This window comes from Columba livia, chromosome 23, assembly GCF_036013475.1.
Source record: "Columba livia isolate bColLiv1 breed racing homer chromosome 23, bColLiv1.pat.W.v2, whole genome shotgun sequence".
NCBI classification, from domain to species: domain Eukaryota; kingdom Metazoa; phylum Chordata; class Aves; order Columbiformes; family Columbidae; genus Columba; species Columba livia.
Window position 1 is genome coordinate 5,494,759 of NC_088624.1, and position 27,822 is coordinate 5,522,580.

At 50.3% G+C, this 27,822-nt stretch overlaps 4 protein-coding genes and 1 long non-coding RNA gene across 9 annotated transcripts in view; 2 read left to right on the top strand and 3 right to left on the bottom strand.

Moving 5' to 3' along the window:
- The first annotated feature begins 1,292 nt into the window (after positions 1 to 1,292).
- LOC135576195 (feather keratin Cos1-1/Cos1-3/Cos2-1) lies at positions 1,293 to 26,642 on the top strand. 4 transcript variants are annotated; one of them, XM_065039931.1, is made up of 2 exons: positions 1,293 to 1,447; positions 1,741 to 2,383. In XM_065039931.1, the coding sequence occupies exons 1-2, from the start codon at positions 1,316 to 1,318 to the stop codon at positions 2,065 to 2,067; spliced, it is 459 nt and encodes a 152-aa protein (XP_064896003.1). In that variant the 5' UTR covers positions 1,293 to 1,315; the 3' UTR covers positions 2,068 to 2,383. The 4 variants fall into 4 exon arrangements, with proteins under 4 accessions (XP_064896003.1, XP_064896004.1, XP_064896002.1 ...); XM_065039932.1 differs by lacking the exon at positions 1,741 to 2,383 and adding an exon at positions 26,026 to 26,642 and having other exon boundaries at positions 1,301 to 1,447; XM_065039930.1 differs by lacking the exons at positions 1,293 to 1,447; positions 1,741 to 2,383 and adding exons at positions 20,403 to 20,501; positions 26,026 to 26,642.
- Positions 4,380 to 5,470, bottom strand: LOC135576201 (feather keratin Cos1-1/Cos1-3/Cos2-1-like). The gene is made up of 2 exons (XM_065039944.1): positions 5,316 to 5,470; positions 4,380 to 5,022 (listed from the first exon to the last, which is right to left on the bottom strand). Exons 1-2 carry the CDS (start codon positions 5,445 to 5,447, stop codon positions 4,696 to 4,698), a joined length of 459 nt encoding a protein of 152 aa, XP_064896016.1. The 5' UTR covers positions 5,448 to 5,470; the 3' UTR covers positions 4,380 to 4,695.
- Positions 11,337 to 12,600, top strand: LOC135576210 (uncharacterized). Its single transcript, XR_010467826.1, has 2 exons — positions 11,337 to 12,086; positions 12,317 to 12,600. It is a non-coding gene; the product is annotated as an uncharacterized LOC135576210 (long non-coding RNA).
- Positions 14,287 to 27,822, bottom strand: part of LOC102097818 (Feather keratin Cos2-3) — a 37,076-nt gene continuing 23,540 nt past the window's right edge. The window contains exons 1-2 of one of the 2 annotated variants that reach the window (XM_065039945.1): positions 15,227 to 15,375; positions 14,287 to 14,930 (exon numbers count right to left, since the gene is read on the bottom strand). In XM_065039945.1, the coding sequence (XP_064896017.1) occupies positions 14,604 to 14,930; positions 15,227 to 15,358 (459 nt within the window). In that variant the 5' untranslated portion in view covers positions 15,359 to 15,375 and the 3' untranslated portion in view covers positions 14,287 to 14,603. Of the gene's footprint in view, positions 14,931 to 15,226; positions 15,376 to 27,822 lie in introns of those variants that run through there. The other variant, XM_065039946.1, reaches the window with a different exon arrangement.
- LOC135576198 (feather keratin Cos1-2-like) lies at positions 19,230 to 20,316 on the bottom strand. The gene is made up of 2 exons (XM_065039938.1): positions 20,161 to 20,316; positions 19,230 to 19,872 (listed from the first exon to the last, which is right to left on the bottom strand). Exons 1-2 carry the CDS (start codon positions 20,308 to 20,310, stop codon positions 19,546 to 19,548), a joined length of 477 nt encoding a protein of 158 aa, XP_064896010.1. The 5' UTR covers positions 20,311 to 20,316; the 3' UTR covers positions 19,230 to 19,545.

Sequence of the window (27,822 nt, forward strand, 5' to 3'; positions counted from 1 at the left end):
TGATCCAACACAGACTTTGACTGACCTACCTGTGAAAACCATCAGAGTGTTTGTGGCTTTCCCTACTACACACGTCCCTGCATTCTCAGACACAGCTGATGGGCCTTCCGACTCAGTTCTTTTATGGGGACGTGGAAGCCCTGGTGCTTGAAAAGCAAAGGAGTTTGACTGAAAACTCTTGGACTTCCCCTAATGCACCCAGAGATTTGGTCCTCCATCTCACAGCAGAGCTACACCTGGACTACAGTCTAATACACATCTGATGAGAGCTGACAGCCACTGCCTCACTCAGCACCAGGCTGAACAGCTGCAGAAATACATTTGGCATTGTCATGGTCATGAGGAGCCTGTATCTCACCCCAGTCACCAGCAACACTACATCAGCAGGGTATCACCCCAGGGACAATGTCCTGCACAGGTGGGCAGGTTTTCTTGGACTTTCTTCCTGTTTTTAAAACAAGAAGGGGAGGGTACAGAATGCAGAGACTGCATTTCAGTTCTCTGAGCATCTCTCTGCCAGGACTAAGGCGCCACCATTCAGCTGCAGATGGGCTCCTTCTAGTAATGGCAACCTGCTGCTCTGCAGTGCTCATGGACACACCAAGGGAGAGTCCCCCACTGTGACGTGCACAGGTCCTCATGATGAGGTTCACAGAGGTACAGAGTGACACAGGTGTGCTCATGAAGGGCTGAAGGAAAGCATGCAAAACTCTGAACACTCACAGAAAGCCAGGAAACCACCAGCCAGTGGGAACTTTGCTGAGGAGATGCTGGGGACCACTGTGGTAGAAAAGGATTCAAGTACCCCAGGGAAAAACAGGCCCAAACAAGCTCCTGGTGTTTCCTGAGGACCTGCAGAGAGTGCATAGAGCAGCAAAATCATCCTGAGAGCACTGTAAGTGTTCCAATAGTATCAGACACTCCCAGCAGAGGCCCACCTGTGTGAAACAATGAGCAACCATCAGAGAGGAGGAGGGAGCAAGAGGTAAGGATATGTTTTCCTAAATGGCAGTCCTGGCAAACAGATGGGAAACATACGAGTGTTGCCCATTTTCTGACAACTTTGCCACAAAGAAGCCCACAGGAATGACCCAGGTGCACATCACCTGCCTGCACAGGATGCCACAAGTACTTGGGCTTAAACTTGTGCCTGTGCTGACGTCTGTCTGCTCTGGAAATCCTGGGCTTTTCATCCCAACACTTACAGAAGCCTTCATAATGAAAGCACGTGGCAGAAGCCAAGGAAATGAAAAGGTGGCAGTGCAGGAAACTAGGACACAGCCCATGCCATTAGCTGATCAGTTTTGCATTCACCATGAACTTGTCAGAAAATTACTACTTCCACAAAGGAAGCCTGGGCCTGAGGCAGTGCAGGACTCCTATAAAAGGCAGCCCAACGCTCTGCTCTCTCATCCACTTCTTTCGCCTCCTTCTCCTTGGGAATCAGGTGAGTGTGAAGCCTCTTGTCCTCTTCCTTCAGGATCAGGTGTCTTTCCTCAATGTGTGTCTCAGCTGATAGGGACAGTTCTTGCTCTGGGGTGGAAGCTGCTTCTCATGGGAGAGGGAAGGGGGAGATAAGGTCTTCTGCAGAGAGATGCTGGTACTAAGTGGAGATGTCTCCTGGGATTTGAGGTGGGCAGCATATGCTGGGCTGGGAGGTGCCTTGTGTGCACTGTGGTTGGGTGCAGTGCTGCTTCTCATGTGCCTCCTTGTTGCAATTCTCCCTGTCCTCTCTCTCAGGTGAGCCTCTGTCCCAGAGACATGTCCTGCTGCAACCCGTGCGTGCCCTGCCAGCCCTGCGGCCCAACCCCACTGGCCAACAGCTGCAATGAGCCCTGTGTCAGGCAGTGCCAGAACTCCACCGTTGTCATTGAGCCCTCCCCCGTGGTGGTGACCCTGCCTGGCCCCATCCTCAGCTCCTTCCCACAGAACACCGTTGTGGGCTCCTCCACCTCCGCTGCTGTTGGCAGCATCCTCAGCTGTGAGGGAGTGCCCATCAACTCTGGAGGCTTTGACCTCTCCTGCATTACCAGCCGCTACTGTGGCAACAGATGTCGCCCCTGCTAAAGCTGATGGCAACATCCCTGGGAAGAAGCTCCCAAGACCTTTGAATATGGTCTTTGAAAGGAGATAGAGCTTCATGGCATTGCATTCAGAGCTTTGAACCATTGTTTACTTCTTCCACTGAAGTCTCTTACTCTTTCCCCTGCTGTTTCTGTCTTTCAAGGTCAGCCTAGCAGGGACCTGTTTTTCCCCCTCCCTTTGCAGGGCAGGCAGAACTACTCCCTGCTGGAGTTTCACCACATCCTTGTGGCTGCACATGGTGCTCCCTGTGAGCCATCTGTTTTCTTCTTCAGTCTCATTAAAGTTGTGCTGCATCCAAGCCTGGGCTTGTGAGTCCTCTTTTCTCTTCTGTAACTCTTCCATTCTGCTCAGGGAAAAATGTGAATGAAGGGGAGGGTGGGACTTGCTGCACTGTATTTTCTCACTTTGCAATCCAGGAAATAAATTTCATATCTTAATGAATAAACTCTGTCAGGTCCTTTCTGCTGTGGTCCATATCCAAGAGACCTGTCTGCAGGGATACTCCAATCCTGTCTCAATAGAGCTCTTAGCCAATGTGCTCTAGCTGACCTTACTCCAGCAGAGGCATTGGGTGAGGTCATCTGCAGAGCTGACTTCTAACCTCAACTGTTCCGTGATTATGTGAAATGCTTACCTCAATGTGCATCAGCAACACAAGGAAATTCACGTTTCTCTCAGGGTCAGCACACAGGGACCTGAAATTCAATTGTCCCCCAGCACTGCAATGCTTTTCTGTCCATATCCTATGTTGAAAATATCCTTTGCAACACTGCATCACCAGGGTTTCACTGCAGCGATAATGATTTGCCCAAGTGGGCAAGGTTTCTTGGCCTTTCTCTCAGTTTGTAAAGCAAGAAACGGATGGTATACGAGGCAGATACTGCATGTCAGTTCTCTGAACACCTCTTTGCCATTCCAAGGGCACCAGCATTCAGATAAATTCATAATGATTGAAGGACATCATTGAGAGGTCATAGAATACTCCATACTGGAAGAGACCTTTAAAGATCATGTAGTCCAGTCTTTCATGGAAAAGAGACACAAGATGAGATTAACAACTACCCTGTCCAATCACGTCTTGGAAACTTCCATTGATGGGGAGTCTGCCACATCCCTGTATTGTCACTCCAGTGAGGGATTGGTCTTACTATAAAAATGGTATTTCTTCTCTCAAGATAAAACCTGTTCTAATGCAACCTGTATTCACTGGCCCTTGTCTTCTCCATGTGGCTCCTTGTGAATGAAAGAGCCTCTGCCCTCTTTCTAGATACCCATTAAGTACTGGAATACTGAGATGTGGACCCCTGAGCCTTCTGTCCTCCCGGAAGAAAAGACTTATCTTCTGCAGTCTTCCCTCAGAGGACAGTTCCTCCCACCCTTTGGTCCAGTTAGACACATATATACAAGAGTGATGGTGGCTCCTGGATAAGGATCAGTGAAGGCTGAGTCAAAGGTGTGGGACCCCAGCGATGGCTTTCTTGATGAGGAAGGTTCAAGCAGCAGAAGTGGCACCTGTGTGAAGATGACCACAATCCAAGTACCTGTGCTACCAGGGCTTGCAGGAAAGAGATTTTCTCTTTCATGAGAGTTTGGCAATGGAGAAGTTTGCATATGGTGACATCAAAACTAAAGGACATCACTGAAAGAATCATGAAATCAGTGATAGCCAGGAAGACAGGAAAACATCAAAACGACTGTGCCAGTCAGCAGGCAACACAAATTATTTTCTTCATGGCAAAGAAGCCTACATAATATCTACCAAAACAGTGGTGGTGTATCAGGTGTCCACAAAGAAAATATGAGGAGGCAGAAAAATGGAGGTCATTATCCAACAGGGTTAAAACATATACGGAGAAGATAATGACACATGGGGCTATGTGTCCACCTTGGGAGGGATGGAAATCCAGGGGAATGAGTTACAGGTGTCTTGTTCTTCTTTGACATGGCCCAGTACATGGCCAGAAGGAATCAGAACCCAGACAAGAGGGAAGAAGCAATGATGTGGTGGGTTAGATCTATTATTTCTGTTGCCTTCCGATGGACAAAACAGCCCCGGTTTCTGCCTGAGAGAACTCACCCCAGATAAAGGTCTGACAGTACCAGGGTGAGGTGTGGATATGGACCACAGCAGAAAGGACCTGACAGAGTTTATTCATGAAGATATGAAATTTATTTCCTGGATTGCAAAGTAAGAAAATACAGTGCAGCAAGTCCCACCCTCCCCTTCATTCACATTTTTCCCTGAGCAGAATGGAAGAGTTACAGAAGAGAAAAGAGGACTCGCAAGCCCAGGCTTGGATGCAGCACAACTTTAATGAGACTGAAGAAGAAAACTGATGGCTCACAGGGAGCACCATGTGCAGCCACAAGGATGTGGTGAAACTCCAGCAGGGAGTAGTTCTGCCTGCCCTGCAAAGGGAGGGGGAAAAACAGGTCCCTGCTAGGCTGACCTTGAAAGACAGAAACAGCAGGGGAAAGAGTAAGAGACTTCAGTGGAAGAAGTAAACAATGGTTCAAAGCTCTGAATGCAATGCCATGAAGCTCTATCTCCTTTCAAAGACCATATTCAAAGGTCTTGGGAGCTTCTTCCCAGGGATGTTGCCATCAGCTTTAGCAGGGGCGACATCTGTTGCCACAGTAGCGGCTGGTAATGCAGGAGAGGTCAAAGCCTCCAGAGTTGATGGGCACTCCCTCACAGCTGAGGATGCTGCCAACAGCAGCGGAGGTGGAGGAGCCCACAACGGTGTTCTGTGGGAAGGAGCTGAGGATGGGGCCAGGCAGGGTCACCACCACGGGGGAGGGCTCAATGACAACGGTGGAGTTCTGGCACTGCCTGACACAGGGCTCATTGCAGCTGTTGGCCAGTGGGGTTGGGCCGCAGGGCTGGCAGGGCACGCACGGGTTGCAGCAGGACATGTCTCTGGGACAGAGGCTCACCTGAGAGAGAGGACAGGGAGAATTGCAACAAGGAGGCACATGAGAAGCAGCACTGCACCCAACCACAGTGCACACAAGGCACCTCCCAGCCCAGCATATGCTGCCCACCTCAAATCCCAGGAGACATCTCCACTTAGTACCAGCATCTCTCTGCAGAAGACCTTATCTCCCCCTTCCCTCTCCCATGAGAAGCAGCTTCCACCCCAGAGCAAGAACTGTCCCTATCAGCTGAGACACACATTGAGGAAAGACACCTGATCCTGAAGGAAGAGGACAAGAGGCTTCACACTCACCTGATTCCCAAGGAGAAGGAGGCGAAAGAAGTGGATGAGAGAGCAGAGCGTTGGGCTGCCTTTTATAGGAGTCCTGCACTGCCTCAGGCCCAGGCTTCCTTTGTGGAAGTAGTAATTTTCTGACAAGTTCATGGTGAATGCAAAACTGATCAGCTAATGGCATGGGCTGTGTCCTAGTTTCCTGCACTGCCACCTTTTCATTTCCTTGGCTTCTGCCACGTGCTTTCATTATGAAGGCTTCTGTAAGTGTTGGGATGAAAAGCCCAGGATTTCCAGAGCAGACAGACGTCAGCACAGGCACAAGTTTAAGCCCAAGTACTTGTGGCATCCTGTGCAGGCAGGTGATGTGCACCTGGGTCATTCCTGTGGGCTTCTTTGTGGCAAAGTTGTCAGAAAATGGGCAACACTCGTATGTTTCCCATCTGTTTGCCAGGACTGCCATTTAGGAAAACATATCCTTACCTCTTGCTCCCTCCTCCTCTCTGATGGTTGCTCATTGTTTCACACAGGTGGGCCTCTGCTGGGAGTGTCTGATACTATTGGAACACTTACAGTGCTCTCAGGATGATTTTGCTGCTCTATGCACTCTCTGCAGGTCCTCAGGAAACACCAGGAGCTTGTTTGGGCCTGTTTTTCCCTGGGGTACTTGAATCCTTTTCTACCACAGTGGTCCCCAGCATCTCCTCAGCAAAGTTCCCACTGGCTGGTGGTTTCCTGGCTTTCTGTGAGTGTTCAGAGTTTTGCATGCTTTCCTTCAGCCCTTCATGAGCACACCTGTGTCACTCTGTACCTCTGTGAACCTCATCATGAGGACCTGTGCACGTCACAGTGGGGGACTCTCCCTTGGTGTGTCCATGAGCACTGCAGAGCAGCAGGTTGCCATTACTAGAAGGAGCCCATCTGCAGCTGAATGGTGGCGCCTTAGTCCTGGCAGAGAGATGCTCAGAGAACTGAAATGCAGTCTCTGCATTCTGTACCCTCCCCTTCTTGTTTTAAAAACAGGAAGAAAGTCCAAGAAAACCTGCCCACCTGTGCAGGACATTGTCCCTGGGGTGATACCCTGCTGATGTAGTGTTGCTGGTGACTGGGGTGAGATACAGGCTCCTCATGACCATGACAATGCCAAATGTATTTCTGCAGCTGTTCAGCCTGGTGCTGAGTGAGGCAGTGGCTGTCAGCTCTCATCAGATGTGTATTAGACTGTAGTCCAGGTGTAGCTCTGCTGTGAGATGGAGGACCAAATCTCTGGGTGCATTAGGGGAAGTCCAAGAGTTTTCAGTCAAACTCCTTTGCTTTTCAAGCACCAGGGCTTCCACGTCCCCATAAAAGAACTGAGTCGGAAGGCCCATCAGCTGTGTCTGAGAATGCAGGGACGTGTGTAGTAGGGAAAGCCACAAACACTCTGATGGTTTTCACAGGTAGGTCAGTCAAAGTCTGTGTTGGATCAGAAAGGAACTGTTGTGTATTGACCACAACCCCATATTCTGCATCCCACTGTATTGTTTAAGAGTGGATCAAATAGAGAAGCCTGCAATGAAGGAGGGAAGATGAGTCTTTTAAAAAGAGTTAAGGAATGCGGGGAAATTCTTAAGGCTTTTTTGGATGTTTTTCACCATTCTGCTTTATGTCTTACTGTTAATAATATAAATTAATTTTCTCCAAGCCATGCCTATTTTGCCCCTAGTGATCATTGGTGAGTAATACCCCTGTCTTCACCAGGACCCATGGCGGTTTTCACCTTATGTTTTCCACCGGTCCCGTAGATGAAGGAGACAGTAGCCAGGTGGGTGGGTGTCTGAAAGCCAGCCAAGATCTTCTTGGATTTGCAACAGTTATGGTAGTTGGAAGGGCCACAAGTGTCTGTCATTTCCATGCTTTATTTCAGCTTTCTATGTATTCTATCACAAGCAGTCTCTTTCTCCTGGTTTTGCTCCCCTGTGGGGTTGGTGGGCGATAATGTCAATTGACACTTGTGCTCACGTACCTGGGATATCTGATCGCTTTGCTTTGATGCATGCTATGTCCCCGCTTTGTGGAGATGCTGGGAAGCTGAAAAGATTCTTTGCCTGAACCAAGGGATCCCCCTGCCTGGTCTAGAGGCAGTTCCCATTCATCTTGTTCCTAAGGTAAAGGAGGTGACTGAACTGTTTGAGGGAGAGGCCGGTTGAACTGGTTTTTCTTCTGTCTTCACATGGCCTCGGGCTCAAAGGCACACACTGCATAAGCCACAATTTTCCTGCATGCTCCTAATGAATGGTAACATTGCAGGTAATGTTGTGGCACGTGCTACTGTTTCCCTTTATGCTGCCTTTGATTTCCCGCTATATGACAGGGCCTCACAGTGCCCAGAGTGCCCCATCAAGGGTGCTTGGCTAAGAAGTGAGATTAGCTCTGGAGAGACATATTGGACAGGGCTGCAGTGGTGTCTCCTGAAGGGGTGGGCGCAAGAGTTTTGCTGGACTTCAGCATGGTCCTGGGGAGGACATGGACAGAAGAGAATTACAGTGATGGGGGACAACTGAATTCAGGGTCCCTGTCTGCTGGCTGTGAAAAAAAACTGAACTTCCTTGTGTTTCTGCTGCACCTGGAGCTCTGCATTTCACAGAATCACGGAACCGTTGAGGTTGGAAGGCACCTCTGCAGGTGACCCCGCGCAATACCTCTGCTAGAGTAAGGTCAGCTAGAGCACATTCGCGGAGAGCTCTGTCGAGACTGTATTGGAGTATCTCCACAGATAAGACTCCACAACTTCTCTGAACAGCCTATTTCAGAGTTTGAGCACCTCCACAGTGAAAAAGCGTTTCTTTGGACCTGCGGATGCACAAGTGGGATGGGACGTAGCAGTAAGGTTCTGCAAAGCAGACAGAGCCCCTGTGCCCCTTTCCACCACTAGTCACTCACTGCAGAGTTCCAAACTCACTGGGTGTCTCAGTGACCCCAAATCCCACAAGGGGAGAGGTCTTTCCCCACAGTTGCCTGATGGGAACAAGGTGTGGAGCAGTGCACAGTCAAGACTCCCAGCCAGTTCAGAGGTGCCTTCTTCTGTTTGCTGCTGAGAGGTGTCCTATGCAGGGGATGCACCATCTCCCCAAACACTTTGAAGATGCTGAGGAGAGTCTCTCTGCCATCATTTGGGGAAAAGGAAAGGCACTGTGGCGTAAGTCAGAGTGCTTGCATTTAAGGAATAGCATCCAGTTCTGGGCCCCCTGTTTAAGCAGGACAAGGAATTACTGGATGGAGTCCAGCGGTGGGTTATGAAGATGACCAAGGCCTGGAGCATCTTTCTTACGAGGAGAGACTGAGACAGCTGTGTCAGTTCAGCCTGGAGAAGGCTGAGAGACGGTCTTGTTAATGTTTACAAACATCTCAATTGTGGATGTCAAGATGATGGTACCAGAATCCTTTCAGTGGTGCCCAATGATAGGATGATAGGCAATGGGCACAGAATAAAGCACAGGAGCTTCCCTTTGAATATGAGGAAAATTTCTTTTCTTCTTCTAGGGTGACAGAGCACTGGAACAGGCTGCCCAGAGAATTTGTGGAGTCTCCTTCTCTGGAGAAATACAAAACCCACCTGGACACACTCCTGTGCAATCTGCTATAGGTGTACTTGCTTAAGAAAGTGGGATGGAGTAGATGATGTGCAGAGGTCCCTTCCAACTCCGAACATACTGTGATTCTGTTAAAAACTCTTCAGAGGAGCACCAGTGGCTGCTTTCCCCTATGTGCTGATGCTAGCTGATGCTGGAGTTCCGCTATCCCTCTCCAGGCCATGGTACCCAGAAGCTACATCTCCTGCATCTCAGCCATGGCTAAACGTTTGTAAGAACTGTTTCGGGTCAGTGTCTCACTAGAGGCTTGGAAAGAGAACTTATGGCACAGCTGGACTTATCTAATGTTGCTGACACTTGGGATCCTTGGCTCTTTCCAGCATTGATGCTCTTTACAGGTGTCACTGGCTACACACCTCATGTTCACCACCTTTCTCCTCCCACCCTCCCCAAGCCTCATTCTCTTTTCCATAGCTGCTGGCTCTGGCCAAGGGTCAGTCATGGAGCCAGGTGAATCCTGTCACTTCAAAGCTTTTACAGGAGTCAGGAGCAAGGACCCTGGGAAACAACTCAGCCCTTCTGAGGCTACCTGGAGCCAACATAAGTTGTGCAGGGTTGGACATTCTCCTCATCGAGAACAGAGCGCTGTGGCCCTGTCCCTTCCCTCTCAGACAAGGGGCTGAGACTCTGTCAAGGCCTGCCACTGAAGCAGAGGAGTGTCAGTGAGGGCCTTGGAATGGTTAGGCACAACTATGTACACACACACATATGCACTGAACACGTATCCAATGTGCTCACGTGTGCAACAGGAATTTCAGAGATGCACAGACACAAGCAAACATGCACGAGGCCAGAGATGCGCAAAGAATTGTACAGGCAGATAAAAACACGGTCTCACCAGAGGTACACAGGTGTGTGCACGGCCAGGAGGACAAGCACATGGATGTGCATGTAGGGAATCAAACAGACTGGTACACAATCATGCTAATAGGTGCATTATTGCAGATCAGCACATAGCCATGGATGTGACTGAGGAGCTGCCGGGGACACCCCCTCCACAGCAGGGATGGGGCACTCTAAGCAGGGCAGATGCACGGGCAGCATTGCTTGATTAGTCTCAGGGATCCATGGACTGCCAGAGAGAGGAGAAGGCCAAAAAGGCTGCGATTTCCTCCTGAGGGCAGCTTAGGGTGAAAGAGAGATGGAAACATGAGTTGCAGCCCACCTGCCCAGGAATATGACAGCCAATGACTGGTGGAGAGAGCCAGGAGAAAATGAGAGAGGTCATTGCACACAGTCACAGGAGTCCTTGGGAAAAGTCAAGGATTGCAGGGCTTGGAGCAGCTGGGACCCTTCCTGTCAGTAAGACCATACAGAATAACCCACCAGAGTTCCCCAGGCTGACACCGCCTGCCTCCACTGCACCCCTCTGGCTCTTAGTGCCTGTCTTCTGAACACAATGATTCATCCTTGCCCCGGAAATCCCAGGATTTCTAATCCGATCTTCAAAAGAAGCATCTGCGAGGCAATGGGCATGAACTAAAAAGATATACATAGTGACATGAGTCCAACCTGGAAATCCTCAGGCCTTTAATCCCGACACTCACAGAATAAAATTTCATATAGGAAAGTACGTAGCAGATGCCAGGAAATGAAAACGCGGCAGTGCAGGAAACCAGGTCACAGCCCATACCATTAGCTGGTGTGTTTTACATTCACCATGAGCTTGTCAGAAAATTATTACTTCCACAAAGGGAGCCTGGGCCTGAGGCAGTGCAGGACTCCTATAAAAGGCAGCCCAACGCTCTGCTCTCTCATCCACTTCTCTCGCCTCCTTCTCCTGGGGAATCAGGTGAGTGTGAAGCCTCTTCTTGTCCTGCTTCTGGATCAAGGGTCTTTCCTCTATGTGTGTCTCAGCTGACAGGGTCTGTTCTGGCCCTGGGGTGAGAGACATTTTCCATGGGAGAGAGAAGGGGGATAGAAGGTCTTCTGCAGAGATGCTTGGACATAGTGGAGGTGGCTCCTGGAATTTGACATGGGCAGTGTATGTTGGGCCAGGAGGTGCCTTGTGTCCTCTGTGGTTGGATGCAGTGCTGCTTCTCATGATCAACCTCACACGCTCTGTTTCCTCCTACCCTCTCTTCCAGGTGACCTTCTGACCCAGAGACATGTCCTGCTGCAACCCGTGCCTGCCCTGCCAGCCCTGCGGCCCGACCCCGCTGGCCAACAGCTGCAATGAGCCCTGTGTCAGGCAGTGCCAGAGCTCCAATGTTGTCATCCAGCCCTCTGCAGTGATTGTGACCCTGCCCGGCCCCATCCTCAGCTCCTTCCCACAGAACACCGTTGTGGGCTCCTCCACCTCTGCTGCTGTTGGCAGCATCCTCAGCTCTGAGGGAGTTCCCATCAACTCTGGGGGCTTTGACCTCTCCTGCATTACCAGCCGCTACTGTGGCAGCAGATGTCGCCCCTGCTAAATATGCTGGCAAGTACTTTTGCCATGAAACTCCCAAAAGCTTGGATCATGGTCCTTGAAAGGAGATAAAGATCCATGGTTTTGGATTCAGAGCTTTGAACCACTGTTTCCTTCTTTCAGTGAAGTCTCTTACTCTTTCCTCTGCTTATTCTGTCTCCCAAGGCCAGCCTAGCTGTGACCTGTTGGTCTCCCTCCCTCTGCAGGGCAGGCAGACTGACTCCCGGCAGGAGTTTCGCCATATCCTTGTGTGTGTCCATGGTGCTCCTTGTGAACCGCTTCCTTTTCTTCTTGAAACTCATTAAAGTTTTGTTGCATCTAATCCTGAGTCTCCGAGTCCTCTTCTGCTCACAGAGAACACTTCCATTTTGCTCAGGGAAAAATATGGATCAAGGGGAAGGTGGGACTCCCTGCAGTGGAAATTTGTCACTTGACACCACAGTAAATCAGTTTCAAGTTTTCATAGTTCAACTGACTGGAGTTGCTCTTGAGGGACAGTCAACTTAGTGACTTTGACAGTCTATTTGCTTAGCTCTCCTTGGCAAAGACATAGGCATTTCTTAAGCAACATTCTCTGCTCTTGCCAGTCACACCTGATGTATTCTCCGGCAACAGTCTGCATTAGACCTAAAAGGGACTTTTGCCACTTAAAATAAGCAATTAAGAATGAGGCAATTAAGAAACCAATGCACCCAGGAACTGTCACACACCCAACTACGTGCAGCGGGAATCCGCCATTCCCCGGCAATGGTGAGTTCCAGCAGAGCAGTAGTGTAGGTCAGAACTCTGTCAGGTCCTTTCTGCTCTGGTCCATATCCACACCTCACCCTGGTATGGTCAGACCTTTATCTGGGGTAAGCAGGTTCTCTCAGTCAGGAACAAAGGTGGTTTGTCCCTCTGGCAGCAACCGAAATAGTAGATTTAACCCACCGCAGCTTTGCTCCTTCACTCTTATCTGGGTTCTGATTCCTTCTGGTCAGGTACTGGACCATGGCAAAGGAGAACAAGACACCTGTAACTGATCTCATTCCCCTGGGCTTCCCATCCCTCCCAGGGTGGGCACATGGCCCCATGTGCCATTGTCTTCTCCACGTATCTTCTCAACCCTGGTGGAAAATGACCTCCGTTCTTCTTCCTCCTCATATTTCCTTGGTGAAGACCTGATACACCGCCACTGTTGTGTCAAAAATGATGTAGATTTTCCTTGCCTTGAGTAAAACAGTTTGTGTTGTCTGCTGGGTGACACAGTCATTTTCATGTTTGATCCTCTCAGTCATGTCCTTTAATTGTAATGTCACCATATGCAAACTTCTCTGTTGCAACACTCCCGTGAAGGAGAATATCTGCTTCTTGCAATCCCTGGCAGCATGGGCATTGGGATGTGACTGGACAGGGTGGTAGATAATCTCATCTTGTCTCTCTTTCCCGTGAAAGACTGGACCAGGTGATCATTCAAGGTCACTTCCCTCCCAGTGGAACCCTTCAATCGTGATGTCACAATATGCCATCCACTCTACTGCACCACTGTCATCACAAAGAAAATCCTCATTCCAAAAGAGTTTATTGTGATTGAGATTCAATTTTTTTTTTTTTCAGACAAAATAGGATGGTGCATGGTTATTGTCCTCTTCATTTCCAAGACTTGTTCACCTAGAGACTTACTCTGTAAGCAGGGAATAGCAAAGAGGGACATGAACTTTTGCACTTCTTCTCTAGAAGGACAGTCTTGATCAAGAGAAATGAGAACCCCCAAAGATGAGTCAGCAAGTCCATAAGAGACTTCCATCTAGAGTGGCAGATACATGTACCCACAAGAGTGTCTTGATTGTCCAGGTCTTGTAGGTGACAGCTCTCTTTGTGCGTTGAGGCACTCCATGCTGGGGTCCATTGCCTGGGCCCCAGGGCAGAGTGGGTCCATGGCACCATGTACTTGGCTTGGCTTGGCTTCCTGGGCTTAAAACAAGTAGTTTTCCTCCCAGTGTAACCACCGAGACTGGTGCTGTTTACTGCAGGGCCTCATGTGGGGAGAGATGTCCTACCATGAGGGCACAGCCCTGCACTTTGGTGTGCCCATGTGGTTCCCAGGGGTGAGCAGGGTCTCTTGCAGGACAGCTCTACAGCCGCTAAGGACTGCACTAAACAGAGAAGGGTCACAAAGACGATCAACGGAATAAGAATCTGCAGCATAAGGAAAGGCTGAAAGAATTAGATATGTTTAGTTTTGAGAAGCTTAGTGGGGTACTCAGCACCATGCTCCAGTATTTCAAGGGTGCCGAGAAAGAAAATGGAGACTCCCTTTCTGCAAGCAGTCACATGGAAGAAACGATGGGTAATAGGTGCAAGCCACTCCTGGGAGGAATCTGACTGAACACCAGAGCAATATTTTTCATGATGATAACAAGCACACACTGGTATACTATCTCTGGGGAAGTGCTGGATTCTGAAACTTTGGACACCTATACAATGCAGTTAAACACGGTACTGGACCATCTTGTCTAGCCGGTGCTTTTGCCAAGAAAGGTTAGTCCAGGACATCCTTTTTGTCTGTTTCATCCTGGTATTCTATGATGGTGGTGCAGATGCATGTCTGGAGAGCAGCAGGGCCTTGCCAGGTGCTGAAGGAATATATGAGGTACGTATCGACTTGTGCCCATGTGTGTTGGTCATGCACACTAGGTCAGGTAATGGAGGGGAGGGAATGAGAGAGATGAGGCTGTAGGCTCTCCCCAGGTATTGCTGTTTCCCAGCCCCACTCCTGCCACCCTTTGGAGCCATTTCATCACTTAAGGCCATTGGCTATGGATTAGCCATGAACGTATTCTCAGATGCAAGAGAAAGGGCACAAAATAAAATCTGCTGCAGGGAGTCCCACCCTCCCGTTCTGCCACTGTTTACCCTCAGCTGACTGGAAGAGTTGCCTCAGAACAAAGGGAAACTCAAATGTCCAGGCTTGGATGCAGTACAACTTTAATGAGTGTCAAGAAGAAATGGAGGTGGTTCACGGGGAGCACCATGGGGACCCCCAAGGATGCAGTGAAACTCTGGCAGGGTGTCAGTCTTCCTGACCTGCAGAGGGTAGGAGACCAACATGTCCCCACTAGGCAGGCCTTGGAGACAGAATCAGCAGGGGAAAGAATGAGAGATGAGAGTTGAAGAAGTAAGCAACAGATTAAAGCTCTGAATGCAATGTCATTGAGACTTATCTCCTTTCAAGAACCGTGCTCAAAGGTCTTCGGAGTTTCCTGCCTGAGGATGTTGCCAGCATCTTTAGCAGGGTCGGCATCTGCTGCCACAGTAGCGGCTGGTAATGCAGGAGAGGTCAAAGCCCCCAGAGTTGATGGGCACTCCCTCACAGCTGAGGATGCTGCCAACAGCAGCGGAGGTGGAGGAGCCCACAACGGTGTTCTGAGGGAAGGAGCTGAGGATGGGGCCAGGCAGGGTCACCACCACAGGGGAGGGCTCAATGACAACGGTGGAGTTCTGGCACTGCCTGACACAGGGCTCATTGCAGCTGTTGGCCAGTGGGGTTGGGCCACAGGGCTGGCAGGGCACGCATGGGTTGCAGCAGGACATGTCTCTGGGACAGAGGTTCACCTGAGGGAGAGGGCAGGAGGAAATAAAGCATGAGGGGTTGCTCTTGAGAAGCAGCACTGCACCCAACCACAGTGGAGCCAAGGCACCTCCTGGCCTAACATATGCTGCCCAGATCAAATCCCAGGAGCCACCATCATCAAGTCCCAGCACAACTCTGCAGAATACCTTCTCTCCCCTTCCCTCTCCCATGGGAAAAAGCTCCCATCCCACGGCCAGGACTGACCCCGTCAGCTGAGACACACATAGAGGAAGGACAGTTGATCCAGAAGCAGGACAAGAAGAGGCTTCACACTTACCTGATTCCCCAGGAGAAGGAGGCGAGAGAAGTGGATGAGAGAGCAGAGCGTTGGGCTGCCTTTTATAGCAGTCCTGCACTGCCTCAGGCCCAGGCACCCTTTGTGGAAGCAATAATTTTCTGACAAGCTCATGGTGAATGCAAAATACACCAGCTAATGATATGGGCTGTGTCCTATTTTCCTGCACTGCCACTTTTTCATTTCCTGGCATTTTGCACGTTCTTTCCCATATGAAGTTTTCTGTTAATGCCAGGATGAAAGGCATAGGCATAAGTTTTAGCCGAAGTTCTGGTGGCAACCTGTGCAGGCAGGTGATTTGTACCTGGGTCATTCCTGTGGGTTTCTTTGTGGCAAAGTTTTCTGGAAGTGGGCAATGCTCTTATGTTTCCCATCTGGTGCTCAAGGACTGCCATTTGGGACAACAAGACTTATCCTTTTCTGTTGCTCCTGTCACCTTCTTCATAGTTGCTCCTTGTTGCACACTTGTGGGTCTCTGGTGGGAGTGTCTGACACTATAGCAACATTAATCCTGCTTTCAGTATGATTTTGCTGGGCTCCTTTACCTCATGTCCTCTCTGTGTACTCTCTGCAGGTCCTCAGGGAATGACGGGATCATGTTTGGGTCCTGGTTTTACCTGGAATACTTGAATACTGCCACTGTGGTCCCCAACATCTCCTCAGCAGAGTCTCCACTTGCTGATGTTTCCTCGGCTTTCTGTGAGTGTACAGATTTTTGCATGGTTCCACGCAGACCTGCGTGAGCACACCTGTCTCAGTCTGTACCTCTGTGACCCTCATCATGCGGGCATGTGGAGATCACAGCTGGGGACTCTCCCCTGATTTGACCATGGACACTGTAGAGCAGCAGGTTGCCCTTGCCAGTTGGAGCCCGTTTGCAGCTTAATGGTGGTGCCTTTGTTCTGGCAGAGAGATGCTCAGGGAACTGAAATGCAGTCTCTGCCTCCTGCACCCTCTCTTTCTTGCTTTACAAACAGGGAAAAAGGCCGAGAATCCTGCACACCTGTCTCAGTTTGTACCTGTGTGACCCTCATCATGCGGGCATGTGGAGATCACAGCTGGAGACTCTTCCCTGATATGACCATGGGCACTGTAGAGTAACAACATTGTTCTTGTCTTGACCAGAGAGAGAGTTGGGACAACAAGACACCACTGATTTCACGTTAAAATCCTCCTAACTGTGTCATTGCCTAGGGCAGCCCATGTGAGCTGGGATGGAAAAAAATGAGAAGTGAATCACCTTGTGACCTTACCTAAGGTTAGACAGCAAAGGCACCTGCTGGGTAGGGAGGAGGATGCTGTGCAGGGGCAACAAGAGCTTATTTGACTGAGCCCAGCAGGGTCCCTCTGTTAGGAGCCAGGCCCAGAGATCCTCCTGCCTGGCCTGTAGCCACAAAGTGACATCAGCTCACCATCATCCTCTCTCAATGATAAACTGCCTCTCCTTTGCCATATTGAATGACTATGATCTCAGAGCACCAGCAAAGAACCGAGGAGCTGATACAACCTTAATTGCCCTTGAAGACTGGATCCCATCCTATATGAGAAGGGGGAGGAGAAAACCACGATTTTCCTGAATGCTCCTACTGAATGGAGACATCTGAGATAATGACATGGCACCTGCTATTCTTTCCCTCTGTACTGCATATGTATTAAAAGGTTATGTCATGACTGTATGCTTCTTTTGAGTACTGAGAATTCCCAGGATGTCCAGAGCAAGGATGCACCAGTGTGGGCAGAAGACCAGAGTGGTCCTGTTCTCTGAGGAAAGGCTGAAGGAGATAGGTGTTTTTCTGCTGGATGAACAGAAGGCTTGGGCAGACCTCCTCAACATATTCTAGTACTTAAATAATATCGACAAAGAGGATGGCAGCTCTCTCATTCAAAGGAACCACATGGAGAAGACAAGCGCCAATGAGTCCAAGCGTCAATGGGGAGGTTTCAGTTTGACATAAGAAATACCTTTTCTACAGTAAGACCAATCCTTCACTAGAATGACCTCCCAGGGATGTGGTAGAGTTCCCTTCACCACAAGTTTCCACGATGTGTTTGGACAGGGTGGTAGCCAATCTCATCTTGTCTCTCTTTCCCATGAAAGATTGGACCAGGTGATCATTCAAGGTCACTTCCACTATTCGATATTCTATGATTCCCTGTCCCTCCCAGTAATGCCCTTCAATTGTGATGTCACAATATGCCATCCACTCTACTGCACCACTGTGATCACAAGAAAATCCTCATTCCAAAAGAGTTTATTGCAATTGAGATACACTTTTTTTTTTTGCAGAGAAAATAGGATAGTGCGTGGCTATTGTCCTCTTAATTTCCAAGACTTCTTCACTGTAAAAGACATACTCTGCAGGCAGGGAATAGCAAAGAGGGACACGAACCGTCGATCTTCTTCTCTAGATGCACAGTCACGATCAAGAGAAATGAGAACCCCCAAAGTGTGAGTCAGCAGGTCCATATGAGACTTCCATCTAGAGTGGCAGATTCATGTATCCAGAGGACTGTCTTGATGGCCTAGGTCTTCAAGGCAACAGCTCCCATGTGCATGGAGATGCTCCATGCTGGGGTCCATTGCCTGGGCCCCAGGGCAGAGTAGGCCCGTGGCAGCATGCGGAGGGGCTTGTCTTCCTGGGTTGAGGACCAGTACTTTTCCTCCCAGAAAAACCACCAACACTGGTACTGCAGAGCTTGGTGGGGGGAGAGGTGTCCTATCATGAGGGCACAGCCCCGCACTTTGGTGTGCCATGGGGTTCCCAGGGGTGTGCAGGGTTTCTTGCAGGATAGCTCTCCAACGACCAGGGACTGCACTGCTGGGAAGACCCTGTCATGCAAGCCATCTGCCCAGTCACCCTCTGTGCAATCATGACAGAATAATGGCCAGAAAATGAGCCTTTGAACACTCAGTGCTGTCCCGGGGCTGCGGTGGACCTTACGGTCATTAGATTCACAGCAAGTGGGGACTCCATTATGTGGCCTGAGTGTGGCTGATACAAATCCCAACTCGGGAATTATCTCAGCCAAGTGTAAGGTGCTGCCCATGGGAAAACATAATCCCAGCACAGGCTGGGAGCTATCTGGCTGGGGAGCAGCTCTGTGGAAAGGGATCTGGTGGTCCTGCTGGACAAGCAGCTCAATAGGAGTGAACAACGTCCTGCTGCAGCAAAGAAGGCCAACTAGATGCCTGGTTGCATTAGCAAGGACATGACCAGTGGAGACAAAAGAAGTCATCATCACACTCTACTCAGAGCTTGTCAGGCCAAATCTTAAATTTGTGTTCAATTTTGGTCACTTCTATACAACAAATATGTGGATGGACTGGAAATATTCCAGAGAAGGCTCACAAAGGTGGTCAATGGAATAAGAATCTGCAGCATAAGGAAACGCTGAGAGAACTGGGGTTGTTCGGTTTGGAGAACCATAGGGGAGACCTCAGCACTATGCTCCAGAATTATAAGAGCGCCTAGAAAGAAGATGGAGACTCCCTTGTTACAAGCAATCACATGGAAAAGACGAGGGGCAATAAGTGCAAGCTACTCCTGGGAGGTATCTGATTGAACCCCTGAGCAAAATTATTCTATGCTATTGTATGATCTGCATGCAGACCAGTGTCTGGAGAGCAACTGGGCTCTGCCAGATGCTGGAGGACTGCATGTGGTTCCTCGGTCCCGCTGTCTGAGCCCATGTGTGTTGACCATGCACACAAGATCGGGTAATGGAGGGGAAGGAATAAGAGAGATGAGAGTGTGGATTGTCCCCAGGACTTGCTGTTTCCCAGCCCCACACCTGCCACACCTTGGAACCCTTTACTCACTTAGGCCATTGCCTGCAGCATTAGCAATGAATGTGTTCTTCAGCTCCAAATGAAAGGCCATGAAACAATCCACTGCAGGGAGTCCAACACTCCCCTTCCTCCACGTTTTCCCTGAGCAGACTGGGAGAGTTACCTCAGAACAAAGGAGGACTAAGAGGCCCAGACTCGGATGCAGCACAAGTTTAATGAGACTCAAGAACAAAAGGAGGTGGCTCAGAGGGAGCACCATGGACAGCCATAAGATTGCAGTGAAACTCCTGCAGAGTGTCAGTCTGCCTGCCCTGCAGAGGGAGGGACAAAAACAGGTCCCTGCCACACTGCCCCTGGGAGACAGAATCGGCAAAAGCAAGAGAGAGAGACATGAGTCGAAGAAGGAAACGAGTTCAGAGCTCTGAATGCAATGCCATGAAGCTCTACCTCCTTTCAAGGACCATGTTCCAAGGTCTTGAGAGGTTCTTGCCCAAGGACATTGCCAGCAGCTTTAGCAGGGTCGGCATCTACTGCCACAGTAGCGGCTGGTAATGCAGGAGAGGTCAAAGCCTCCAGAGTTGATGGGCACTCCCTCACAGCTGAGGATGCTGCCAACAGCAGCGGAGGTGGAGGAGCCCACAACGGTGTTCTGTGGGAAGGAGCTGAGGATGGGGCCGGGCAGGGTCACCACCACCGGGGAGGGCTGGATGGCGATGGTGGAGCTCTGGCACTGCCTGACACAGGGCTCATTGCAGCTGTTGGCCAGCGGGGTCGGGCCACAGGGCTGGCAGGGCACGCATGGGTTGCAGCAGGACATGTCTCTGGGACAGAGGCTCACCTGAGAGGACAGGATGAAACAGAGCATGACATGCACATGAAAAGCAGCACTGCACCCAACCACAGAGGGACAATGCACCTCCTGGACCAGCATACACTGCCCGCCTCAAATCCCAGCAGCCACCTCCACTAAGTCCCTGCCTCTCTCAACAGAAGACCTTCTCTCCCCTTCCCTCTCCCATGAGAATCAGCTCCCAAGCCAGGGCAAGGACAGACCCTATCAGCTGAGACACACATTGAAAAAAGACACCGGATCCTGAAGCAGGAGGACGATAGGCATCACACTCACCTGATGCCCAAGGAGAATGAAGCGAGAGAAGTGGATGAGAGAGCAGGGAGTTGGGCTGCCATTTATAGGAGTCCTGCACTGCCTCAGGCTCAGGCACCCTTTGTGGAAGCAATAATTTTCTGACAAGCTCATGATGAATCTAAAACACATCGGCTAATGGCATGGGCTGTGTCCTGATTTCGTGCACTGCCGCCTTTTCATTTCCTGTTTTCTGCCATGTGCTTTCCCATATGAAGGCTTTTTCTGTAAGTGCCAGGATGAAAGGCCGGAGGATTTCCAGGGTAGACAGATGTCAGCATGGGCAGAAGACTCAGGCCAAGTGCTGGTGGCATCCTGTGCAGGTAGGTGATTTTCAGCTGGGTCATTACTGTGGGCTCCTTTGCGGCAAACTTGTCCAGAAAAGGGCAACACTGTAATGTTTCCCATCCGGTGACCAAGGACTGACATTTGGGACAACATGCCATATCCTTTTCTCTTGTTTCCTCCACCTTTCCGATGGTTGTTCATTGCTGGATGCAAGCGGGCCTCTGCTGGGAGTGTCTGATACTATCAGGACATTAGCAGTGCTCTCAGGATGATTTTGCTGGGCTCCTTTGACTCATGCCCTCTCCTTGCACTCTCTGCAGGTCCTCAGGAAATGCCAGGAGATTGTCTGGGGCCTGGTTTTCCCTTTGGAACTTGAATCCTTTTCTAGCACAGTGGTCTCCAGCATGTCCTCAACAAAGTACCCATTTGCTGATGGTTTTCTGGCTTTCTGTGAGCATACAAAACTTTGCATGGTTCGATGCAGACCTACACGAGCACAATTGTGTCCCTCTGTACCTCTATGACCCTCATCATGAAGACACGTGCATTTTGTAGCAGGCGACTCTTCCCTGGTGTGTCCAAGAGCAGAGTAGAGCAGCAGGTTGCCCTTGCCAAAAGGAGCCCATCTGCAGCTGAGTGGTGGTGCTTTTGTCCTGGCAGAGAGGTTCTCAGAGAGCAGCTGGCCAGCTTGGGGCTGAGTGAGGCAGTAGCTGTGTAGCTCTGATCAAATGCGTATTAGACCGGGGTCCAGGTGTAGCTCTGCTGTGAGATGGAGGGCCTAATCTCTGGGTGCATTAGGGAGAGTCCAAGAGTTTTCAGTCAAACTCCTTTGCTTTTCAAGCACCACATCCCTATAAAAGAACTGAGTCGGAGGGCCCATCAGCTGTGTCTGAGAATGCAGGGACGTGTGTAGTAGGGAAAGCCACAAACACTCTGATGGTTTTCACAGGTAGGTCAGTCAAAGTCTGTGTTGGATCAGAAAGGAACTGTTGTGTGTTGACCACAACCCCATAGTCTGCATCCCACTGTATTGTTTAAGAGTGGATCAAATAGAGAAGCCTGCAATGAAGGATTGAAGTTGAATCTGTTAAAAAGAGTTAAGGAATGTGGGGAAATTCTTAAGGCTATTTTGAATGTTTTTTACCATCCCGCTTCGTTTCTTATTGTTAGCAATTTAAATTATTCTTCTCCAAGTCAGGCCTATTTTGCCCCTAATGATCATTGGTGAGTAATACCCCTGTCTTGACCAGGACCCATGACGGTTTTCACCTTATGTTTTCCACCTGTCCCGTGGATGAAGGAGACTGTAGCCAGGTGGGTGGGTGCCTGGAAGCCAGCCAAGGTCTTCTTGGATTTGCAACATTTATGGCAGTTAAAAGGGACCAGGACTGTCTGTCATTTCCCTGCTTTACTTCTGCTTTCTATCTGTGCCATCACAACCAGCCTGTTTCTCCTGCTCTCGCTCTTGCTCTGCTGTGGGCTTGATCGGCGGTAATGTCAATTGATATTTGTGCTCCTGTACCCGGGACATACGAAACCTCTGCATGCCATGCCCCCTGGTTCTGGAGATGCTGGGAAGCCTAAGATGACCCTCTCTGGCAAAAGCAATTTCTCCTACAATCCTCTCCTTACATCCCCATAGCCATCTTCTGTGTCTGAGCCTCCTGCCCAAGACCACCTCCACCCAGACCAAGAGGAATGGCCTTGAGTGCTTATGATGCTGCTGTCATGCCAGGGTCTCCTGCAGCACTGGGGTCTTGCCATGGACACAGCACAGGCTGGGATCACCATGCTTGAGGCATGCTCAGAGGCCAAGGGGAATGGTTCTGAGCAGAGATACAGCAAGGGAAGGGCTGAAAACCCACCAAAACGACCCTGGGCAACTGATGGGAGGGGAGGTAGATGCTGTCCAGTGGGGAGCAAGGGTTTATTTTCCTGAGGCCAGGGATCCTCCTCTATGGCCTGTAGCCACAAAGCCACCTCAGCCCAGCCTCAACCCCTCTTCATGACAAACCAGCTCTCCTCTGCCCTCTCCCATAATCACGATCTCAGAGCACTAACATGGGACCAAGGGAAATGTGTCAGTGGAGTTGTCCTTGAAGGCTGGACCCCTTCCTATAAGAGGAGGGCAAGGAGACAAGGGAGTTCTCATTCACTTGGTTCCCAATGTGAAGGAGTTGACTGAACTTTTTGAGGGAGTGACCAGTTGAACTAGTTTTTCTTTTGTCTTCACATGGAATCGGGCCCAAAGGAGCACACTGCATAAACTACAATTTTTCTGCATGCTCCTAATGATGGCAATTCTGCAGGTAATGACATCACACGTGCTGCTGTTTCTCTTAATGTTGCCTTTGAATTCCCGCCCCAAGTGCCTCAACAAGAGTGCTTGGCTAAGAAGTGAGAGTAGCTCTGGAGAGACATTTTGGACAGGGCTGGGCTGCAGCGGTGTCTCCTGAAGGGGTGGGCACAAGAGCTTTGCTGGACTTCAGCATGGGCCTGGGGAGGATTTGGACAGAAGAGCATTGCAGTGATGGGGGGCAATTCAATTCAGGGTCCCTGTGTGTTGACCCAAAGGGAAGCCTGAATTTCCTGGTATTGCTGCTGCACCTTGAGCTCTGCATTTCACAAAATCTTGGAATTGCTGAGGTTGGAAGGCACCTCTGCAGACGACCTCGCCCAATGCCTCTGCTAGAGTAGGGTCAGCACATTGCCTAAGAGCTCTATCAAGACAGGATTGGAGTATTTCCACAGCTAAGACTCCACAACCTCTTTGAACTACTTCTTCCAGTGTTTGAGCACCTCCACAGTGAAAAAGCTTTTCTTTGGAGCAGCGGATGCACAAGTGGAATGGGAAGGGTTCTTCAAGGCAGGCAGAGCCCCCACGCGGCTTTCCACCACTGGTTACTCACTGCAGAGTTCCCAACTCACTGGGGTGTCTCAGTGGACCCCAGATCCCACAAGGGAAGAGGACTTTCCCCACAGTTGCCTGATGGGAAGCGGGTGTGGAGCAGTGCACAGTCAAGACCCTCAGCCCAGCCAGACCAGCCCAGCCTCTTCTGTCTACTGCTGAGAGGTGTCTTATGCAGGATATGCGCCATCTCCCAGAATACTCTGAGGACGCTAAGGAAGGTCTTTCCCTCCATCATTTGGGGAGGAGGAAAGGCACTGTGGTGTGGGCCAGAATGCCTGCATTTAAGGAAAAGCACCCAGTTCTGGGCCTCCGGTTTAAGCAGGACAAGGAGTTACTGGATGGAGTCCAGCAGCAGGCTAGGAAGACAATCAGAGCCTAGAGCATCTTCCTTAAGAGGAGAGACTGAGACAGCTGTGTCAGTTCAGCCTGGAGAAGAGAAGGCTGAGAGGTGATCTTATCAATGTTTACAAGTATCTTAAGAGTGGATGTCAAAATGATGGTACCAGAATCCTTTCAGGGCTGGCCAGTGATAGGATGATGAGCAACGGGCACAGGCTGAAGCACAGGAGCTTCCGTCTGAACAAGAGGAATAACTTCTTCTAGGGTGACAGAGCACAGGAACAGGCTGCCCAGAGAGGTTGTGGAGTCTCCTTCTCTGGCGACTGGCTGCTTTCCTCCGTGTGGTGATGTTAGCTGGTGTTTGAATCCCACTCTCCTTCTCCAGGCCATAGGACCCAGAAGCTACATCTCCTGCATCTCAGCCACAGCCAAATAGTTTCTAAGAACAGTTTGGAGTCAGTGTCTCATTAGAGGCTTGGAAAGAGACCTTACAGCACTGCTGGACTTATCTAGTATTGCTGGCACTTGGGATGCTTGGCTCTGTCCAGCGCTGGTGCTCTTTACTGGTGCTGTTGGCTACAGGCCTCATGTTCACCATCTTCCTCCTCTCAGCCTCCCCAGGCTCTCAATCTTTTTCCCATAGCTCCTGGCTATGGACAAGCCTCATTCACAGAGCTGGGTGAATCCTGTATCACCAAAGCATTTACAAGAGCCAGATGCAAAGACCCTGGCAAACAGCTCAGCCCTTTGAAGCTGCCTGGAGCCAAGATAAAATGAGTTGTCCAGGGTTGGGCTTTCTCCTCAGTGAGACCAAAGGGCTGTGGCATTGTCCCTGACCTCTTACATGAGGGGCTGAGACTGAATCAGTGCCTGGTACTGACACAGAGGGCTGTCAGTGTGGGACTCGGAATGGTCAGGCACAACTATGTACACACACACATGCACTAAACACGTATCCAACGTGCTCACGTGTGCAACAGGAATCTCAGAGATGCACAGACGCAAGCAAATATGCACGAGGCCAGAGACGCGCAAAGAATTGTACAGGAAAAGAGAAACACGGTCTCACCAGAGGCACACAGGTGTGTGCACGGCCAGGCAGACAAGCACATGGATGAGCATGTGGGGAATCAAAAAGGCTGGTACACAGTCACACTAACAGGCACATTCTCACAGATGAGCACATAGAAATGGACTTGACTGAGGGGCTGCCAGGGACCTCCCCTCCGGAGCAGGGATGGGGCACTCTAAGCAGGACAGATGCACGGGCAGCATTGCTTGGGGAGTCTCAGGGATCCATGGACTGCCCAGAGACAGGAGGCCAAATAGGTTGCACTTTCCTCCTGAGGGCAGCTTAGGGCGAAAGAGAGATGAAAACACGAAGTGCAGCCCACCCTCCTAGGAATCTGAGAGCCGGAGACTGGTGGAGAGAGCCAAGGAAGAAGGACAGAGGACAGTGCACACAGTCACAGGAGTCCTTGGGGACAAGTCAAGGATTGCAGTGCTGGGAGCAGCTGGGGCCCTTGCTGTCATTAAGATCATACAAAAGAACCCACCAGAGTTTCCCAGGCTGACACCACCTGCCTCCACTTGACCCTCCTGCTCTGAGTCCCTGTCTTCTGAACACAATGATTCATTCTTGCCCCGGAAATCCTGGGATTTCTCATCCAGCCTTCTAAAGAAGCGTCCGTGACAGAATGGACATGAACTAAAAAGAAATACGTGCCAACATGTGTCCAACCCAGAAATCGTCAGGCCTCTAATCCCGGCAGTTAAAGATGAAGCCATCACGTAGGAAAATATGTGGCAGATACCAGGAAATGGAAAGGCAGCAGTGCAGGAAACCAGGACACAGCTCATACCATTAGCTGGTGTGTTTTGCATTCACCACGAGCTTGTCAGAAAATTATTACTTCCACAAAGGGTGCCTGGGCCTGAGGCAGTGCAGGACTCCTATAAAAATCAGCCCAACGCTCTGCTCTCTCATCCACTTCTTTCACCTCCTTCTCCTTGGCAATCAGGTGAGTATGAGGTCTCTTCTTCTCCTGCTTCTGGATCCAGTGTCTTTCTTCAATGTGTGTGTCATCTGAAAGGGTCTGTCCTGATGGGAGCTTTTTCCTGTGGGAGAGAGAAGGGGAGAGGAGGTCTTCTGCAGAGAGAGATTGGGACTTAGTGGAGGAGGCTTCTTGATTTTGATGTGGGCAGCGTATGCTGGGCCAGGAGGTGCCTTGGCTCCACGGTGTTTTGGTGCAGTGCTGCTTCTCAAGAGCAACCCCTCATGCTTTATTTCCTCCTGCCCTCTCTCTCAGGTGAACCTCTGGCCCAGAGACATGTCCTGCTGCAACCCATGCGTGCCCTGCCAGCCCTGTGGCCCAACCCCACTGGCCAACAGCTGCAATGAGCCCTGTGTCAGGCAGTGCCAGAACTCCACCGTTGTCATTGAGCCCTCCCCCGTGGTGGTGACCCTGCCTGGCCCCATCCTCAGCTCCTTCCCTCAGAACACCGTTGTGGGCTCCTCCACCTCCGCTGCTGTTGGCAGCATCCTCAGCTGTGAGGGAGTGCCCATCAACTCTGGGGGCTTTGACCTCTCCTGCATTACCAGCCGCTACTGTGGCAACAGATGTCGCCCCTGCTAAAGCTGCTGGCAACGTCCTTGGGAAGAACCTGCTGAGACCTTGGAACATGGTCCTCGAAAGGAAATAGAGCTTCATGGCATTGCATTCAGACCTTTGAACCATTGTTTCCTTCTTCCACTTGTGTCTCTGTCTTTTTCCTTTGCCGATTCTGTCTCCAAGGCCAGCCTAGCAGTGACCTGTTTCTCTCTCGCCCTTCAGGAGTTTCACCACGTCCTTGGGGCTGTCTGTGGTGCTCCCTCTGAGCCACCTCCTTTCCTTCTTGAGACTCATTAAAGTTGCGCTGCATCCAAGCCTGGGCCTCCGAGTCCTGTTTTGCTCTTCGGCAACTCTTCCATTCTTGTCAGGGAAAAAGGTGGATGAAGGGGAGGGTGGGACTCCTTGCAGTGGATTATGTCACTTTGGAACACAATTAATCAGTTCCATGTTTTCATAAATAAATTGAGTGGAGTTGGTCGTGAGGGACAGTCAACTTAGTGGGTGTCTCACCCTTGCTTTGCTCTCTTGAGCAAAGACATAGGCATTTCTTAACCAACATTCTCTGCTCTTCCCAGCCACACCTGATGTAATCTCCAGCCATGGTCCACATTAGACCTAATAGGCACTTTGGTCATTTAAAGTAAACAATTAAGAATGAGGCAATTAAGAAACCAATGCACCCAGGAACTGTCACACATGCAATTACATGCAACGGGAATCAGCCATTTCATGGCAATGGTGAGTTCCAGCAGAGCAGGAACGTTGGTCAAAACTCTGCCAGGTCCTTTCTGCTCTGGTCCATATCCACACCTGAGCCCTGGCATGGTAAGACCCTTATCTAGGGTAAGTGTTTTCTCTCAGTCAGAAACAAAGGTGGTTTGTCCTTCTGAAAGTAACTAAAATAGTAGATTTAACCCACTGCGGCTTTGCTTCTTCCCTCTTGTCTGGACAACTAATTCCTTCTGGTCATATACTGGGCCATGGCAATGGAGAAGAAGACACCTGTAACTGATCTCGTTCCCCTGGGACTTCCATCCCTCCCAGGGTGGGCACGTGGCCCCATGTGCCATTATCTTCCCCATGTATCTTTGAATCCTGGAAGAGAATGACCTCCATTCTTCTGTCTCCTCGTATTTCCTTGGTGGAGACTGGATAAACCACCACTGTTGTGTCAAAAATGATGGAGACTTTCCTTGCCTTGAGGAAAATCATCTATGTTGCCTGCTTCTGGGCACAGTCTTTCTGATGTATTCCAGTCTTCCTGGCTACCACTGAGTTCATGATCCTCTCACTTACGTCCTGGAATTGTAACGTCACCGTGTGCAAAACCTCTTTCCTGCAAGCCTTGGTAGCAATGGCTTTGGGATTCTGGTCATCTTCACACCATTGCCACTTCTGCTGACTGGCCCTTCTGCATCAAGAAAGCCACTGCTGGGATCCAAGTCCCCTGACTCAGCCTTCCCTGATCCTGATCTGACAGCCACCACCACCCTT